The sequence below is a fragment of the Oncorhynchus gorbuscha genome, linkage group LG11 (assembly GCF_021184085.1).
Source record: "Oncorhynchus gorbuscha isolate QuinsamMale2020 ecotype Even-year linkage group LG11, OgorEven_v1.0, whole genome shotgun sequence".
In the NCBI taxonomy this organism is placed as follows: domain Eukaryota; kingdom Metazoa; phylum Chordata; class Actinopteri; order Salmoniformes; family Salmonidae; genus Oncorhynchus; species Oncorhynchus gorbuscha.
The window spans coordinates 23,875,595-23,895,712 of record NC_060183.1 but is presented as its reverse complement, the minus strand read 5'-3'; the positions used below and the strand labels follow the sequence as shown (position 1 = coordinate 23,895,712).

The window sequence follows — 20,118 nt, the reverse complement described above, 5'->3', positions numbered from 1 at the left end:
AATGACATTGTGAAGTAGAAAAACATGTTAACTCACCCTACTTGTAGAGAAATGCCAATGCCATCCTCTCTTTTTCATGTTGATGAAACGGTCTATCACTCTGTCATACAGTACACGTTTAGAAAAAAAAAATGTCCTATGCTACCTGGCTATTTGCTTGCTTGCCAGCCTACCTTCCAATCGTGGGTAACCTTAGCTAGTTTAACATTAGCCTTCTACATCTGGCTACATATTAAACTTCCATCCTCTCAGGCCAGAAGCACAACAATGTATGAATTAATGGTTGGACCAGAATCACTGTTATAATCATTGGCCAGTATGGAGAATTAAGTAAAACCACAAGTCCAAATCCTTATCTCCATCCATGGCTAATTAAGGAAAGGGACAATTTTAGCTAGCTAGATACTGGAGGACAACAACACAACGAGATGCAACAATGTGTTTTTCTGTCAGTGATGTATGCTCTCAATGGGCTTTGATAGGAGTGACTCCAAATCCCAGCTGAGTCTGGCACTTTATTTTGGTGCGCCAGGACCATTCACAGTTTAGAATATTATTTTTTTTATCAAGGGAGACCAGGTGCTCTCTGGCTTCCCTTGCGTTCAGTGCTATGGGAAGCAACAATGTCATACTCGTTTGGACCAGACAGCATCATATACAGTTATAGTCGGAAGTTTACATACACCTTAGCCAAATACATTTGAACACAGTTTTTCACGATTCTTGACATTTCATCCTAGTGAAAATTCCCTGTCTAAGGTCAGTTAGGATCACCACATTATTTTAAGAATGTGAAATGTCAAAAAAATAGTAGAGAGAATGATCAAACGTCAAACGTTTCAGGTAGCCTTCCGCAAGCTTCCCTCAATAAGTTGGGTGAATTTTGGCCCATTCCCCCTGACAGAGCTGGTGTAACTGAGTCAGGTTTGTAGGCCTTCTTGCTCGCACACATTTTTTCAGTTCTGCCCACAAATGTTCTATTGGATTGAGGTCAGGGCTTTGTGATGTCCACTCCAATACCTTGATTTTGTTGTCCTTAGCCATTTTGCCACAACTTTGGAAGTATGCATGGAGTCATTGTCCATTTGGAAGAAACATTTACGACCAAGCTTTAACTTCCTGACTGATGTCTTAAGATGTTGCTTCAATACATCCACATAATTTTCCAACCTCACGATGCCATCTATTTTGTGAAGTGCACCAGTCCCTACTGCAGCAAAGCACCCCCACTACATGATGCAGCCACCCCCGTGCTTCATGGTTGGGATGGTGTTCTTCGGCTTGCAAGCCAACCCCTTTTTCTTCCAAACATAATGATGGTCATTATGGCCAAACAGTTCTATTTTTGTTTCATCAGACCAGAGGACATTTCTCCAAAAAGTACAATCTTTGTCCCCATGTGCAGTTGCAAACCGTAGTCTGGCTTTTTTTATGGCGGTTCTGGAGCAGTGGCTTCTTCCTTGCTGAGAGGCCTTTCAGGTTATGTCGATATAGGACTCGTTTTACTGTGGATATGGATACGTTTGTACCCGTTTCCTCCAGCATCTTCACAAGGTCCTTTGCTGTTGTTCTGGGATTGATTTGCACTTTTCGCACCAAAGTACGTTCATCTCTAGGAGACAGAACGCGGCTCCTTCCTGAGCGGTATGACGGCTGCGTGGTCCCATGGTGTTTATACTTGCGTACTATTGTTTGTACAGATGAACGTGGTACCTTCAGACGTTTGGAAATTGCTCCCAAGGATGAACCAGACTTGTGGAGGTCTTTTGATTTTCCCATGATGTCAAGTAAAGAGGCACTGAGTTTGAAAGTAGGCCTTGAAATACATCCACAGTTACACCTCCAATTGACTCAAATGATGTCAATTAGTCTATCAGAATCTTCTAAAGCCATGACAACATTTTCCGGGATTTTCCAAGCTGTTTAAAGGTACAGTCAACTCAGTGTATGTAAACTTCTGACCCACTGGAATTGTGATCTGTCTGTAAACAATTGTTGGAAAAATTACTTGTGTCATGCACAAAGTAGATGTCCTAACCGACTTGTCAAAACTATAGTTTGTTAACAAGAAATTTGTGGAGTGGTTGAAAAACGAGTTTTAATTACTCCAACCTAAGTATGTAAACTTTCCGACTTCAACTGTAGATCGCCTCCACAGAGAGGAGACAGAGAGGCGCTGTTTCGCTCGAATGCTTTGTCCTGTGAGATTCATTCAGCTGGAACATTATGAAACACAAAGAGACAAAATATGAATTATTTTGTTATTTATTTGTCACTTTCTTTGGGAAGCCTGGCTTCCCTTTGAATCCATTAAAACACACCACTAGTGTGCACTGGTTTAATGTGTGTTTAATGTGAGGGCCCAAAAGCAAATGGCTAAATATCAAATAGATTTTCTGCAAAAGTCCACATAAAAGTATACAGGTTTTACATAAATGCAAACAGCATAACCAGTCACACCATTCTATCAGAACTCTTTTTTTAAATTAAAAATCTGAGGTGCCCTCTGCTTATTTACCTATTTTTTTCGAACTTTTTTGCACGTGAGCAGTTGGCATCCTCTGAATTTAATTAAGCAACTTTGCGGTTTGGAATACTATATGGGCATGTCACTATATTGTGAGCAAAAAGTTTCACAAATTCAAAAACGGCAACCTTTTAAAACACATTTTATATTATGCACACATGACTGTAAGTCGCTTTGGATAAAAGCGTCTGCTAAATGGCATATATTATTATATTATTATTATATTTGGAATGAACTCCTGTCTCGACTCCAGTGCATATTTGCCATGAAGAACTACTGAACGCAAAATAGCTGTTCACTTAGGCTACCTTGGGCACAGGCAGCTGTGAAGTTGAAATGGTAGAATAGACCTCTTTCATGTTGATGAAACGGTCTATCACTCTGTCATACAGTACACGTTTAGAAATAAAAAAATGTCCAACCAAGAGTTTTTCCTTTTTTACAAGCAGCAAATTGCATAGCTGAATAACTGAAATATTGATGTTTAAAGTTCAAAAGTAATAGAAAATAAATGCTATGCTACTTTGAAGAAAAGAACGTTTGAATATTCTTGTCCTTTCAGAAACATTTTAACTGCACTGAAAACCGCATGAAAATATGGAGAGCGACCAGGAGATGGAAGTGTCGAGTTAACTTCAGGTAGAAAAAAACTGTTTTCTTTAGGGGTGGCATCCTTTCCTTGCCCAAATCCCATCTGCACTGTACAGCAGGACAGAAACAAAAGCTATGGCTTAAAACAGATGCTCCGCTCAACAAATAATGTTGCTTCACCTATAGTGTAGGCCTACATTACAGAGACATGATACGAGGAAATTAGCGAAGGATTCTTCTTTAGCTCGACCTTTAGATCGGGTTTATGGGCTTGGTTCAGGATTTGTCAAATATACTTTCTTTAAAGGTGTACCTTGAGAACATAAATTACACGTCTAGTTTATTTAACAACACTGTTTTTTTTAATACTCCGCCATTGTTGGTCATTGATTGGCACATGTTCTAAAGCTGTAATAGCTTCGTCAGTTTGTGTAGGTAGTGTTATGTATGGTTGTAGTGTTGGTTGATGTCTGTTTTTGTCTTAAGACGTGATGTTCTAACTGTAGCGTAGGCCTACATCTGGTCAATAAAATAAAAAGCCTTGAAGTGGGCTTTCTATGACCCCAGTTCTAGGTAATTCAGTCAAATATGTCATTTTTAGGTCAACGGTTGCTAATAGTTTCAGTCAAACCGTATAAACCACATAAAACATGCATTCATTATGTTACCAATTTGGATACCGGGCGCATAACTTCATACGAGTCGAACATTTTCAGCTGGTTGCAGATGTCAAGGAAGCTCTCCTTTTGACTCGTTTTATATGCTTACAATTTAGTTAATAATTGTTTAATTCCTCAATCGCCCCCCGATTACGTAATCTGTGCAATTTATTCAAATAAGTGTTGCGAACGGTCGTTTAGACATGTACGCCTACGCATGCATAAAATGCGCGTGAAGTTGTGACACATATTTCGATGAGAAAAGTTTATTGTATTATAAACAGTTTCAAAAGTAATGCAATACATAGTCCGCAGTGTATTACAAATAGACTGCATTAATTGAACATGGTTGGTTTTCAAAGTAGTAGCATTAATTAATTGAACATGGTTGGTTTACAAAGTAGTAGCATAGAGTCCGCATTTGGAGCCATTACGCATCACTTGAAAATCTTGCTGACGTCCATTGCCTACACAGTTCTATACATTGTATAGTTTAACAATGCTCGCTATTGAAACGTGTGTTTTCAGAATGACCTCGTCCAAAAAGAACAATAACTATTCACTTGTTCCAATAGCCTAAACAATAATAATTCCAGATTAGTGTCACATATATTTTCTAACAGGTCCATATGCTACAGGTTTCCAAAGATCACAGAGGATTAATAGCGTACATAGTAGCCCAACAATTAATGCTGTCACACACCAACACTTTAATTCCAGACCCTCTTTTACAGCATCAATGGAGTGGAAAACAATAGGTAAAAACGTATAAGTTCCCATGAGACCATACAAAAATAATATTACATATACGAAAAACATTTCCTCAAAGTATTTACAGTGACTTTTATTATAATAAGTCTCTCTGAAATGTCCATTTACTTCTTCTTTGCGGCTTTCTTGGCTGCGGCCTTGGGTTTGGGTTTCGCAGTTTTGGCCTTCTTGGGTTTCGTTGCCTTGGCTGGCTTGGCCACCTTGGTTTTCTTTGCTACTTTCTTGGGCTTTGGTGCCGCTTTCTTCGGAGACTTTTTCACTTTCTTCACTGCCACTTTTGCTTTCTTGGCTTTTACTGGTGATTTGGCCACCTTCTTGGGCTTTGCAACCTTCTTGGGCTTGGCGGCTTTAACAGGCGACTTCTTTGCTTTCACAACGGTTTTAACTTTAGGTGCCTTTTTGGTGTCCTCTGCTTTCGCCAGTTTGAAGGAGCCTGACGCGCCGATGCCTTTGGTGTGGCGCAGGACCCCTTCACTCACCATCCTCTTCAGGGACAGCTTAATCTGAGAATCGGCATTGTCCCCCACCTTGTAGTGGCTTTTGATGTACTTCTGGACAGATTGTCTGGACGCACCTCCACGGCTTTTATCTGCATGGACGGCTGCCTTAATCATATCCGAGTATTTCGGGTGTGAAGCAGGCTTCTTGGGTGCCTTCGCCTTTTTTGCCTTTGGGGCTGGAGCTGCCGCCGTCTCTGCCATTGTTGACTCGTGAGAGTTGTTGAATTCTGTGAGAATATGCGGGTTCAGTTCAAGTATTCCCGTCTGTAACAAAACGTCAAAAGCTGCTCAATAAATATTTCCTAACTTGTAATAGTCCTGGAAAGGTCCGGGTTAGCTATAACGTAGAGCTTTATAATATAAAAAGTTGATGTAAATTTGCCACACACGATGGCGCGTCACAGCTGATTTTCTATTAAGGCATCTTATTCTACAAACGTTCCTCTGACTTTATAAAGCGGACGCGCGGACGTGATTGAGAACACCAACCGCCAGCAGCTGATCCAGCAGGCTCCATGGAACTCACGTAGTCCCGTTTGTGTTTCTTCATCCTCGAACTCTTGCTAAATTTAAAAAGTATTGAATTGCATATGTCTACAAAATCGACTGGTTTGAAAGTAGACACTTTGGGCTTTACGGGCATATTCATATTTTTATAGAATTCGCTGACCGATAAACTTTTATTTCATGAAAACCTTCCCGAAGCACTGCGCGTTGTTATCAATATTGAAGAATTCCTATTAAATTGACACAAACAGACAGAACCGACGATACAAATGACGAATGCATAATGAAAATGAATCAATACTTTAACGAATGCACATGGTTTGACCCGTGCAACAGCTCGTTTTTGCTTTTAATACACCGATATAATTTTCGAACTAACACAGCCCGGCCATTGACTTTGAGTGACGTGGTCGAGATTATTTACTGTTAAACCTCCTATAAATAAATGACAGAATATCTGATGTATGGGTAAAGCATCTGCTGTTAATATAGATTTATATAGGCTTTAGTGGAATGGTTACGTTTCATTTCTTTGATGTTTTAAGGCAGAATTGGGAATAAACAAACTGGCACTATGCTTCTTGCGACTGTGCTCCATTGTCAGGAAAGTTGCCAACACCTCCAAAGATCTGCTTCTCTGATAATAATTCACGGAATCTGTCAACATTTTCATCAAAGAAACATGATTATCTGATATTTGACGTGGTATTCGCTCAAGTGTGAGTGACAACTATCTACACAAAACTAAACCTATCATTTAACATAGGGCGCATTGATGACATTCTTTTGTTCAGTGGCTGGTAGTCTATAGGAGCGTCGACTGAACAACATGACTACGCGTGGATCAAAACACATTTCCCACTGCTATAAATGTTTAATGCGCAGTGATACAGGCTACATTTGTTACAACAGGAAACATTGCAATTGTTTGTTTCTATTTCAGATTTTCATCTGATATTTTTTCCCTGTAGCTCAAACGCCATCTTGGATCCCTTAGTAAAAGTCACATTACTTTTTAATTCATTTTCTGATATTAGGCCTTTATGACTGTTTTAAATAAAGTAACTGTGACGTGCTATTTTTCCTAATATATATATATATTTTTTGAATCACAACTTTTTATGCTTTTATGCTCATACTTTGCAGTTGGTCCATAACGTGACATAACACTGTCAAGCAGGTTTAGGCTCATTGTAGCAGGTGGTGTTTCCAATTTTGACCATTATTCAAGTCGTAGGATACCTAGTTATGCCAATAGCCTACTAGTCATCATAGCGTATGTATTCAAAATCGTATGAAAAATGTATTCAAAATCTTATGGAATAGACTGCACAAAGACGGACCACGACTATACAATTTTGCTGTATGCTCTCTCTCTCCTTCCTCGCTCTGACCCTTTCTCTTCTCCCTCCTCCCTCTCTCAGATGAGTAGCCTATAAATGCGTGTGCGACAGTATGTGTGGGTTAGTGGGTGAATGAGTGAGTGTTCATGAGGGAGCGCGCTAAATGAACGAATGAATGCGCGCGCACTGTCGTTAGGTTTGTAGTGAAAATTCGTATTCACGCTGACGAGTCCCAACAGTGGTCGACATCTTTCGGACGTTCATGGCCTCCATAATCGATATTTGTCCATTTTCTTATGGTCACAGAACACTCAAAAGTGTCAGAAGAAGGGTAGTTCTTCCGTCTGGGGTTGTGCCTAGGGTTTGGTGCTGAAAACAGCACCCAAACGCACTTCTCGCGCTACAAGGCCACTCCCTACTTTCACCGACAGAGGGACGTCTTTAACAATGGACGGACGGCCTGTTGGGTCAACAGAATCCATCGCATTATTCTTTGATTATTTGAAGACCATAATGAATCAGTAGTCAATGCGCCAACTGTAGGGTTTGTAAATTAATTGACCAATGGCTACTGTAAACATACCCTCACTTGAATCTGTGCAGGATCTACAGCCATTTGTAACACCTCGCAATCATTGCATAATAGTGCCATATCTGGGTGTTTTGCTCCTGTTTCTGATGTAAGGTGTGTTGTGATTGTTAGATGTAGGAAATGTACAATTATTGATTAATGATGGTGATGGTTGTTAGAATGATGGAATTAGTAATAATAAGTAACATAATTATTATACATGATTGTCTGTTATTAATTATATTTTTTATCAATAATTATTATGACAGGCATTGGCAATCAAGAACTTATTCACTTATTAACAATTAACTTTTGCAGACAGTGCAGCCTAATGATAAAAACACTGTTAAGAAAACACAATTGTTATTCAGCATTTTTCTTATGACAACTCCCTTTTTATGCCCCTATCCTGTAGAGCTATAATAATAATTACATATCTCAAAGCTTGCATATTCAGAAAACAAAGTTCACAATACTTTAAGAAGTATAGGCGAGTCAGATAGTTTACAATACTTTAAGAAGTATAGGCGAGTCAGGTAGTTTACAATACTTTAAGAAGTATAAGCGAGTCAGGTAGTTTACAATACTTTAAGAAGTATAGGCAAGTCAGGTAGTTTACAATACTTTAAGAAGTATAGGCAAGTGAGGTCTAAGTTTGCACATATACGTCAATATATTCTCAGAGGAGAACTAAAGCATAGTGTCAGAAATTCTTAGTCTTAGTTACATCTAAATGTATCCCTTTGCCAAATAGTGATTTTAGCCTTTTATTAAACCCTCCCTGGATCTGGTGTGCGGTGCCGCAGTCTCAAAGTATTATGGGAAATGTCAATCTCCATGTTCCTCAAGTCTTGTGTGTTTGTTATTGATGGTTGCCATGGAACCATTGTCTTAGGGTGCAAACAAATACAGCAAATTGGATCGACATATATTACGTTATATGAAAAGGTTTCCATCTGAGACCCTCAACTGTAGTTAAATACTCTGTAGGCTTTTGTCACTTTTGAATATATTCAGATGAAGTGCACATGAAAGAGTAAATCAATTATCCTGAAGGTGCACTGTAAAACTATTTTGTTTGATGTTATGTCCTTACACAGTTGTTCTGTGTTCACTCACACGCATGCTGTCACTGTGTGTGTTTACTTTTGACAGTTGTGACAACACGTGCGTCTGTGTGAGCAGGTGACGGAGAACGAGTGCAGCAGCCTGCAACACAACCCCCATGCACACACACACACACACACACACACACACACACACACACACACACACACACACACACACACACACACACACACACACACACACACACACACACACACACACACACACACACACACACACACACACACACACACACACACACACACACACACACACACACACACACACACACAACTGCCACACAGTGAGCAGTTTGTCGTTATGGGGCACCAGCCAAAGGCTCTCTTTGTGAGTCACTCGACCTTCCTGCCCCCTAAATGTGTGTGTGCATGAGGGTGTGTGTGCATCTCCCCCTGAGCTGAGTATTTAGAGCAGGTAACTATTTCCATTGTGACAGCTGTCGCCCCTTCCCCCCCTGACAGTCCCCTTATCTGAAAAGCACCTGTGTGATGTCAGTCAAGCCAGCAGACTTAGTCTGATCAAGACTATTCTAGCCATTATAGTCCATGCCTTTGATCCACGATTAGGATATAACCATTATTGCTTTTGAATTGATATGTCATGTCAGCAGAAGTATGTTTCATTTCTGTTTAACACCGAAATTGAATATATAAGGACCACTTTCAATTTGATCACATGCTATAACCATTCTATCACAGTGTTTTTAGGAAAGACCTTTGATCTTTTCATCGTGTAGCAGGTTCCTTTCTAGAGCAGCGTACATCTTAGCTGACATCACGAACACTGAAACCATTAGGCTACATATTCTACAGCTCTCAGTAAGTTAATGCAGTAAAGTTGTGTGGCCAATGGGCATCTTGTTTTTGGACCAGCAGCTGAGGTCCAAGACAGTCAAGGCTTTTTCTCTGTTGGTCATCTAGATGGATCCTAGCTACCTCTTTCAGCACCGATTTGGTGTTGAGGTGAGATATATTGATCATATTTCACTGAAGCGTCGTTAAGTGTTATGAAACCATACTAATCTTCAGAATTATTTTGTAAACCCGCAGTTATTTACAGAGGTTAACAATGTCATGATGTGTGAGCATTGGTTAAGCTTCAAACATAAAGCTTGGTTGCTGACTGACAGATATCACGACCTGGTTTGAAATAGTAAATCAAATCAAATTGTATTTTTCACATGCGCCGAATAGGTGTAGAAGACCTTACCGTGAAATGCTTGCTTACAAGCCCATAAACAACAATACAGTTTTAAGAAAATAAGAGTTAAGAAAATATTTACTAAATAAACTAAAGTAACACAATACAATAACGAGGCTTTATACAGGCGGTACCGGTACCGAGTCAATGTGTGGGGGTGCAAGTTAGTCGAGGTAATTGAGGTAATATGTACCTGTAGGTAGGGGTAAAATGACTATACATAGATAATAAACTGTGAGTAGCAGCAGTATTAATTTTTAAAATGAGGGGGAGTGGGGACAATGCAAATAGTCCGGGAAGCCGTTTGGTTAATTGTTTAGCAGTGTTATGGCTTGGGGGTAAAAGCTGTTATGGAGCCTTTTGGACCTAGACTTGGCACTCCAGCACCTCTTGCCATGCGGCAGCCTATTTGTTTTCTTTCAAATACTTAAGGTGCACTTGATTCATATAGCTTCCTGACTTAACAGAATGGAATCAATGGAAAAGTACAAACCCCGCCCATGCACCTTGGATATTTGAAAGAAAACAAATACTTTCTGGTCCCGGGCTTTAGCTCTAAAGTTGGTCCTTGATGTTAACTTTTCACCAACAGATGGCAGCAGCCTCCTAATAGGGGCACGAGAACAGTATTAACCTTAGCCTACATATAGCTTACAGTCTAGGGTGACCACGACCTATGTTTTTCGCCAGGGCAGTCTGGTTTTTAATCTTGTGTCAGAAGGAAGATGCGATATAGAAAGTAAAATGTAATATAGCAAATATATGGGCAACTGCTCAGGTTTCTGACAGTGATAAAATAAGCATTAGTACTGCAGTCCATTAGGGGTGCTTGGGTAAAATCACTGGGGAACCCAAGCTAAAAATGTATAAAACATTTTGCAACCTATGTGTTTTGATAATTGCGTTGTTTGTTCTATAACTTGTTAGTTCATATGCCTTGCCACCGGGATATTTAAAAAATATATTTTTTAATGATGTATGTATTTTAAAAAATGATATATAGGCCTAAGGCCGAGACAATAACAAGACATTGACAGAATAAATTCAACCACGCCTTTGTTTCATTACAAAACTGGAAAGCAGCATCTGTCTTGTGGAGTCCACAAAGCATATTTCAGGTAACAAACAGTTACATGACCTGTCTACACCATGGTCAATCAAGTTATGTTTCTGAAATTTTAGGAAAACTATTTCGAACACTGGAGATTGTTCCACAAGTCGCAAAAAAACAGGAGCTGCCTCTACTATTCCTGCACCATTTCAACTTAAACATTTCAACATCATCAAATCAGCTATGCTTTGTCAAGGGAGGCCAGATGCTCCTAGTCAATGCTATGGGCGGCAACAGTACCATACTCTTTTTGACCAGACAGCATCAGATAGATGGGCTACACATACAGAGACAGAGGGGCACTGTTTCACTCGCTCGGATGATTTCTCCGCGAGATACATTCAGCCTCTTGCGAAATGAAGGAAAATTATGAAACACAGAGAGACAATAACTTATTTTATATTTTTTTCTTGGTCAATTTATGATACTGCTGCAGTCAGTATTAATCAGACACAACAGACCAATTCAGTGGTTTTGGACCTTCCTGGTCAACCTAGGTAACAGGCATTGAGGATAAATATTCAACCTTCCACAGCAGTTCTGTGATTGCCTGGTTGCCACGGTGAATTGGATTGGTTGTTGTGTCCAGACACTAGAGTACTCTCCACTCTGTTCACTCCAAAAAAAAAACAAGAGTTTATTATTGCACTACCTCAGCTATTCCAGTTTTACCCTTATCGTTGGAAACTGCTTAAAAGGAGTGAGACTTGATTCAACTCACTGAACAAATCTCTTTGCCCTGACACCAAAATGTCAAAACGTTGCATGATATTCTAAACAGTTCAGAACCTCTTCTGGGACTTCAACATTGCAGAGATCTTGCAGAGCAATGCAGATCCCAAGTGTACGTCTGGGTGTTGGAAAAACCTATCAACCTTGAGCAATTTTTCATCCTGTGAAAAATAACCTTAATGCATTTTACACTGTAAGAATGTGAACTCAAACTATCATATCTGTTTGTGCTCTTCCTCTTCCTCTCTCTCACTATTTTACTTGTTTTCACTCTCTTCCTCTCCTCTCCATTCTCCCCTCACTCTCTCCCTTGGTCTTTCTCACTTTCCCATGGTTTCACCCCTCTCCTCTACTGCACCCTCTCTCTTTCTTAATTTTTCCTCTTTCTCCCTCCCTATACCTCCCTAAAGATTGCATAAAATAGGGCACTTTGGACTAAAACTGTGTCAGTCACTGACCCGATTCATTCGGCTGTCATTTTCATCACACGGGTGATTCCCCCCACTGCACATTAACCATCGGCGGGCATCTGAAAGCGAGAGGGTCAGGCATCATCTATCTTAATTCCCATCATTCAGCTCTGATGACTTTACCCTAGAGAGAGTGATCCCAAAACCAGCTTGTACCTTAATCTCGGGGCCTGTTAGCTGCAAAACATTTTGCAATAGAAAACATAGCGTTTCGTATTGGACAAGTTAATAAAATACCTTTGCTTTTCACTCCATTTGATACGGTTTTATGTCGTTCATGACTACTCTTTCCTAATACATCGACTATACAGCTCTTTTCAGCAGCAGTTGCAAAGGCCTTGTTGATTGTGTTCGAATTCTTTATCTTTCTCTCCTCTATATATGTATCTATATATGTATCTATATATGTATCTATCTATCAATCCGCCCAACCTCTGCCAGCCTGCCCGCCCATCCATCCATCCATCCATCCATCCATCCATCCATCCATCCATCCATCCATCCATCCATCCATCCATCCATCCATCCATCCATCCATCCATCCATCCATCCATCCATCCATCCATCCATCCATCCATCCATCCATCCATCCATCCATCCATCCATCCATCCATCCATCCATCCATCCATCCATCGACAGTATTTCTCTCTCTCATTCACTTTCTCCTTCTCCCTATCTCCTTGTCCCTCTCCTTCACCGAGCCCCTTAGCTTTTGAATGTTGCAAATGTTATGTAAAATAATTACTGGTTGTTTGGTCTCTTTGTATAATCTGTACCCTTCCGCCCTCTCAAAGAGACTAGAGGAGGGCTGAGTCACAGGCCAGCACATTACTCTAATGAAGAAGGATCCACGGTGATGGACACACACACACACACACACACACACACACACACACACACACACACACACACACACACACACACACACACACACACACACACACACACACACACACACACACACACACACACACACACACACACACACACACACACACACACACACACACACACACACATACAGCAATTATATTACTCTAATGAAGGCGGAACTGTGTAATAGATACACTGTACACACACTCTAATGAATAACAACCTGGTAGAAAAATGCTCATCCATACATCCGCCCACCCACAGTAACATTTATAGGCTTGTATATGCTAATGAAGACACTGTTGCTATATGGGGTCACACATACACACACACACACACACTGGATAAAGACCTGCTTTAGTGTAGGCCGCACACGTTTAAACTTAGACATCCATTCTACGGAAACACACCATGATAAGCTGCCTTACGGCCATTAGGGTCATTAAGCCTGTTAACAGAGTGCAGGCTGACTGGCGGTCTAATTAACGTGTGTTCCTCTCCGCCTGAAAGGCCTCGTTATTCTCCCCCGGGCCTCTGACGTCCTTGTTAAAGACAAACTAACTGGTTGTGTTTGGTCTTTCTATCGAGGTGAATAGAACAAAATGGGGGGCTTAAGTCAAACTCAAGTGAGGGATCTTTCAGTCAGTGAGGCCCATCTTGTGTGTTGGTCATGAGGGTCCTGATCTCAACATGACAAGAATGTTAGTTTATAGAGGATTCTATTTTGAGATAGGAAAGGTGTTAGTGTTGGGATGTTTCTGATGCTCCCACAGTTGCTTTATAGGATAAATATTTGTCTCAAGGCCAGATTGAAAGATTACATGAACCACGTTTCCATCCACACTTTTTATGTATGAACAATCATACCATGTAAAAAAAATCAAATCACGAAAGCTGTGATGGAAACGGTACCACTTCATAAATGCCGACAGATCATTTGTTCACTCGACATGGTGTGATCTTTTTGTGTCGGTAAAGTTAATTCAATCAAGAAGTGGCAGTGGAAACGGCATTATGCGCAAATACTGATATAATAACCATTATATCGGTGTTTAAACTTGGAGTCACACAACGATGGTGTGTGGTCCTCCCACTACGACTAGAGAAACCATTCAGTTTATTAGGCTACAGGTGAAATAAATGATGATGAACTTCACCGGGTGGCGAAAGTGCACAGTGATCTTGATGCTCCTTCCCAATAAATATCAATGGTCTTATTCTGGTGACATGATGAGCTTGACTGCCGTTTGACAAATAAACCTATTATCCATAATAATCTCATCATGTAGACTAGCCTACCGGCACAGCCTAACTGCACTGTATCTGCGAGCTGTTGGCTAGAACACACGTACCAAGACCAGAGAAAGCACATGTTCTATTTAACCAGTAGCCGTGCGTGGGTAATATCACTGTGAAAGCCAATCCAAGTCAGTAAAAAAGCCATATTACAACCTATGTTGTGATATTTACGTTGTATGCTCTATAACCCATTCATTAATATGCCACCTTAACATACAATAAGGCCATGACAACAACAAAAAAACACTGTCACATTGGCAAAATAAATTCAACTACACATACATTTGTTTAAATATCCCTTTGGGCATGGTGAAGTTATTAATTACACTATGGATGGTTTATCAATACACCCAGTCACTACAAAGAAACATGGCATCCTTCCTAACTCAGTTGCCAGATAGGAAGGAAACCGCAAGGAGATTTAACCATGAGGCCAATGGTGAATTTTAAACAGTGTTTAGTGGCTGTGATGGATCAAAACTGAGGATGGATCAGCAACATAGTTACACCACAATACTAACCTAAATGACAGAGTGAAAAGAAGGAAGACTGTACAGAATAAAAATATTCCAAAAGATGAATCCTGTTTGCAATAAGGTACTAAAGTTAAACTGCAAAAAATGTGCAAAAGAAATAAACGTTACAGTATGTCCTGAATACATAGTGTTATGTTTATGGCAAATCCAACATAACACATCACTGAGTACCACTCTTCAAATTTTCAAGCATGGTGGTGGCTGCATCATGTTATGGGTATGAGGTTTTTAGGATAAAAATAAACAGAATGGAGCTAAGCACAGGAAAAATCATAGAGGAAAACCTGCACGGCACTCAGCAACCCGGAGACTGCCTTGCAGAGGAAATATCAGCCCACTGGAGAGGGACACAAGATTGAACTTCGCATCGGAGTAGGATTCTATTGCGCACAACTCAGCCCATACTCAACACAGACCAGTGCGGCTTAGCCAATCAGAGCTGCAGTAGGCCTATCTGCAAATAGACCATTGCCATATATGGATATGTGCCATTTACTTTGAACTGGACTGTGTTTACAGCTGTGGTTGTGAATAGATGCGCTTGTTTTGAGATCAAAGCAAAAGCTGCATGTAGCCACGTGTGCACATTGTGATCATATCATTTTGCTAGTTAGTGAGTTATTAACTAGTTAGTGAGTTGTTAACCCAGTTATAGATCATTTGTAGTCAGCAACAGGGGAGTGGTTACTTCCTACAAGAACACCAAACGTGTACATTTCTAGACATCTTTGAAAAGCAAGTCAGGTAATGAGCATTTTTGTCTTAAAGGGACAGTGTTTTATTTTGAGACAGGCTTGAATAAGCTAAGTAGCCAATAAGCAGAGGGTAGTGTAATTTGTCTGATTCTCTGTACTAATGGTATGGGAATAATAATGCATTTTATTTTGTAAAGTGGTTTATTGCATCAAACAAAGAAATAACATTTTTGGTCACCTCTGTCTAAAGGACAAGTGGATAATGTAACGTCTCTCGTCAGAATGAGGATCGGACCAAAGTGCAGCGTGGTAAGTGTTCATGATCATTTATTACTCAAAACACTCTAACAAAATAACAAAGTGAAAAATGAACAGTTCTGTAAGGCAAATCACCTATACAGAAAACAACTACCCACAAAACACAGGTGGGGAAAAGGCTACCTAAGTATGATTCCCAATCAGAGACAACGATAGACAGCTGCCTCTGATTGGGAACCACACTCGGCCAAAAACAACGAAATAGAAAACAGAGAAATAAAGAAACTAGAATGCCCACCCTAGTCACACCCTGGCCTAACCAAAATAGAGAATAAAAGCCTCTCTATGGCCAGGGCATGACAGATAAACAGGTTCATGTCAAGCCCTGCATGTTTTTTTTTTCAAAAGTTTCATGGAATTTAGGCCAACATTGAATACCACACACTGGCTGCTACTGTAGGTTGAATAACAGGACAGCTATTTCCATGTTAAAATGTTATGGGATGCATTTTCTCCATTGTTTGTGATGGTAGGCCACCCTGTTAGTCCTACATTATGATCAAATAGCCACAGTAGCCACTGTTGTAACTTTAACTTAAAGCTGGTACAGCCTCAGTGTTCACAGTAAACGCACACTGGAAGTTGCACAGAATTTTCACAACTTTCAAGTTTGCTCTCAGCAGACCTGAAATTTGCTCAGCGCCGCAAAAAGATTGAGGGAACATTGCTAGGAGATAAATGCACTTTCGAGCACGACAATAACCTAACACTCAAGGCTAAATATACACTGGAGTTGCTTACCAAGAAGACATTAAATGTTCCTGAGTGGCCTAGTTACAGTTTTGAATGAAATCTGCTTGGAAATCTATGGTAAGACTTGAAAATGGCTGTCTAGCATGATCAACCACCATGTGCAAATATTGTACAATCCAGGTGTGCATAGCTCTTAGAGACTTACCCAGCAAGACTCACAGCTGTAATCAATGCCAGAGGTTATTCTAACATACATTGACTCAGGGGTGTTTAATATTCAATTTAAAAAATATATGTTTCTAAAAACATAAAACATATTGAATCTGTTATGAATTCAGGCTGTGACACAGCAAAATGTGGAAAAAGTCAAGGGGTATGAATACTCTGTGAAGGCACTGTACATTCATCTGCCTGGAGAGTGTAGGACTGTCATTCAACCAAGATTAGTAGGTTTCCCAACATTAGGAAAACGCCCAGTCAGACAGTGCTAAGAGTGTAGGTGTGTGAGCCCACCCAGGGGACCACCCATCAGAGACCACTCCATCTCTCACTGACAGGAGAGGGGCGTTGGTGGGAGGTCATCGGGCGTCATGTCTGACCTGAATGATCTGACTACATTTCACCATACTGTAACTGCTCTCCAGTTCCTGACTTGACATATTCGTTTGAGTTTGTTGTGGTGCAAAGGGCCTCAACACAAAGGGCCTCAACACAAAGGGCCTCAACAGAGCATCTCCAGCGAACCTTGTTCTGGGTAGTTTTCTTGGCTTCATCCCAGGACGTTTCTGTCTTCTTCACCTCTTCATTTGTCCTTTATTTTTCCCTTTGGGCTCCACTTCCTGAAGTTGACAGCTTTCCGGTCATACCTGTGGGCCCGATTCACTGTGTTAATGAGGTCTGGATATTGATGTTGTCTAAGATGATGTCTTTAGTCTGAATGTATTTACCAAGAGCTGGAGAGTCACAGTGTGTGGTACAATTACGAGACAAACAGAGAGAGAGAGAGAGAGAGAGCGAGAGAGAGTCTCTGTCTTGTCACTGGGCCAGAGGCAGAGCAGAGCACCATAGGAGCTGAGAGTTGGCACTGGACTGGGGACGGAGAGGGGATCATAGCTTATTGTTGTCACACATTGATGACCTCATACACCAGCAGGTCATAAATGAGCCACAGCAGCCTTACCACAGCTTTCAATTGGACACTAATACACCAATTCACTTCATAAAGCAGGATTTACTGTATCCCCAGCCATCCTCATTGTCCTTAAGAGAAGTGATTATGATGTATGTATTCGTAAATAATAATGTGTTCTCTGCTAAGGGGAGCTCCATCTGAAATAGGTCTGGTAATAGCACTGCTCCTACCACGGCTGTCCACACATGGGGTTACGAGTCGCCATTAATCAATCTAATGTTCTGACCCTTATGTTCAGGCCCCCATACAGCGGTCTCTTTGTCATTTACATTCATTATGCATGGGATTAACATAAAAAAGGCTTTGTACTGGTATTACTTATAAGGATCTATTGTACGCCAGGTATTTCTGCCGAAGTGTTATTGCAGTGGGATTCATTTGTGTGTTACTACGGAGGGGGATTCGGTATGCCATCCAAACTCTGTCTCTCAGTTATGCGTGCCTGTTTGTGAGTGTGTGTGTCCGATTGCATGTGCTATAATGTCAAATCAAATTGTGTTGGTCACATGCGTGGAATACAACAGGTGGAGACTTTACAGTGAAATGCTTACTTACAAGCCCATTCACAACAGTGCAAAGTTAAAAAGGAAGACAAGTATTGGCAAAAAAAAAGGAAATAGTAACACAATAAAAACAATATCGAAACTATATACAAGGAGTACCAGTACTGAGTCAATGTGCAGGGGTACGAGGTAGTCGAGGTAATTGAGGCAATACAGTATGCACGAAGGGGTAAAATTGACTAGGCAATCAGGATATATAATAAACAGAGTAGCAGCAGCATATATAGTGTGTGTGTGTGTGTGTGTGTGTGTGTGTGTGTGTGTGTGTGTGTGTGTGTGTGTGTGTGTGTGTGTGTGTGTGTGTGTGTGTGTGTGTGTGTGTGTGTGTGTGTGTGTGTGTGTGTGTGTGTGTGTGTGTGTGTGTGTGTGTGTGTGTTGGGTTAATAATCGTGTATGTTTTGGAGTGTCAGTGTAGTGTGTGGTTAGTCTAGTGAGTTTGCATAGAGCCAGTGTAAGGGAGTCCAGGCAAAAGAATGAAGATAAATAAATAATATAGGGGGCAATGTAAATTGTCCGGGTAGCCATATGATTAACAGTTCTGTAGTCTCCATCATTCTTAAATGGTGGCCTCCATCATTCTTAAATGGAACAAGTTTGGAACCGCCAAGACTCTTCCTAGAGCTGGCCGTTCTCCCATCCTCTTCTGTGGAGATGGGAGAACCTTCCAGGACAACCATCTCTGCAGCACTCTACCAATCAGGCCTTTATGATAGAGTGGCCAGACAGAAGCCACTCCTCAGTAAAAGGCACATGACAGCCTGCTTGGAGTTTGCCAAAAGGCACCTAAAGACTCTCAGACCATGAGAAACAAGATTCTCTGGTCTGATGAAACCAAAATTGAATTCTTTGGCTTGAATGCCAAGCATCGTGTCTGGAGGAAAAGCTGGCACCATCCCTACGGTGAAGCATGGTGGTGGCAGCATCATGCTGTGGGGATATTTTTAGGAGGCAGGGACTGGGAGACTCTGGAGAGACCTGAAAATAGCTGTGCTGCAACGCTCCCCATCTAACCAGAGAGAGCTTGACAGGATCTGTAGAGAAGAATGGGAAAAACTCCCCAAATATAGGTATGCCAAGCTTATAGTGTCATACCCAAGAAGACTCGAGGCTGTAATCACTGCCAAAGGTATTTCAGTACAAAATACTGAATACTTATGTAAATGTGATGTTTCAGTTTTCTATTTTTAATAAATTAGCAAAAAAAAAATGTTTTTTCAATGAACAATAAAAACTATTTTTGCATTGTCATTATGGGGTATTGTGTGCAGATTGATGAGGGGAAAAAATATTTAATACATTTTTTAATAAAGCTGTAATCTAATAAAATATGGAAAAAGTCAAGGGGTCTGAATACTTTCCGAAAGCACTGTAGAGGTCCTTGATGGCAGGGAGTTCAACTCCAGTGATGTACTGTGCCATACACACTACCCTCTGTAGCGCCTTGCGGTCGGATGCCGAGCAGTTGCTACACCAAGCAGTGATGCAGCCAGTCATGATGCTCTCCATGGTGCAGCTGTAGATTTTTTTTTCAGGATCTGAAAGCCCATGTCAAATCTTTTCAACCTCCTTTGGGGGAAGTGGTGTTGTCGTGCCCTCTTCGTGACTGTGTCGGTGTGTTTGGACCACGATAGGTCCTTAGTGATGTGGACACAGATGAAGTTGAATATCTAGACCTATAGGTTGTCTCGTCGTCATCAGTGATCAGGCTTACCACTGTCGTGTCATCGGGGGGGGGGGGGGGGCGGGGGTTAGGGTCAACGTTGCGGCTGTGTTGCCTACCCTCATCACCTGGGGGCGGCCAAGATCCAATTGCATAGGGAGGTGTTCAGTCCCAGGGT

The 20,118-nt window shown here is 40.9% G+C and overlaps 1 protein-coding gene across 1 annotated transcript; it reads right to left on the bottom strand.

Moving 5' to 3' along the window:
* Positions 1-4,027: 4,027 nt before the first annotated feature.
* On the bottom strand, positions 4,028-5,484 carry LOC124048354 (histone H1.0-B). The gene has a single exon (XM_046369059.1). It carries the CDS (start codon positions 5,247-5,249, stop codon positions 4,653-4,655), a length of 597 nt encoding a protein of 198 aa, XP_046225015.1. The 5' UTR covers positions 5,250-5,484; the 3' UTR covers positions 4,028-4,652.
* Between the last annotated feature and the right edge of the window lie 14,634 nt (positions 5,485-20,118).

Coding starts and splice junctions, on each gene's coding strand:
- LOC124048354 (XM_046369059.1), bottom strand. CDS start 5,249: ATGGCAGAGACGGCGGCAGCTCCAGCCCCAAAGGCAAAAAAGGCGAAG.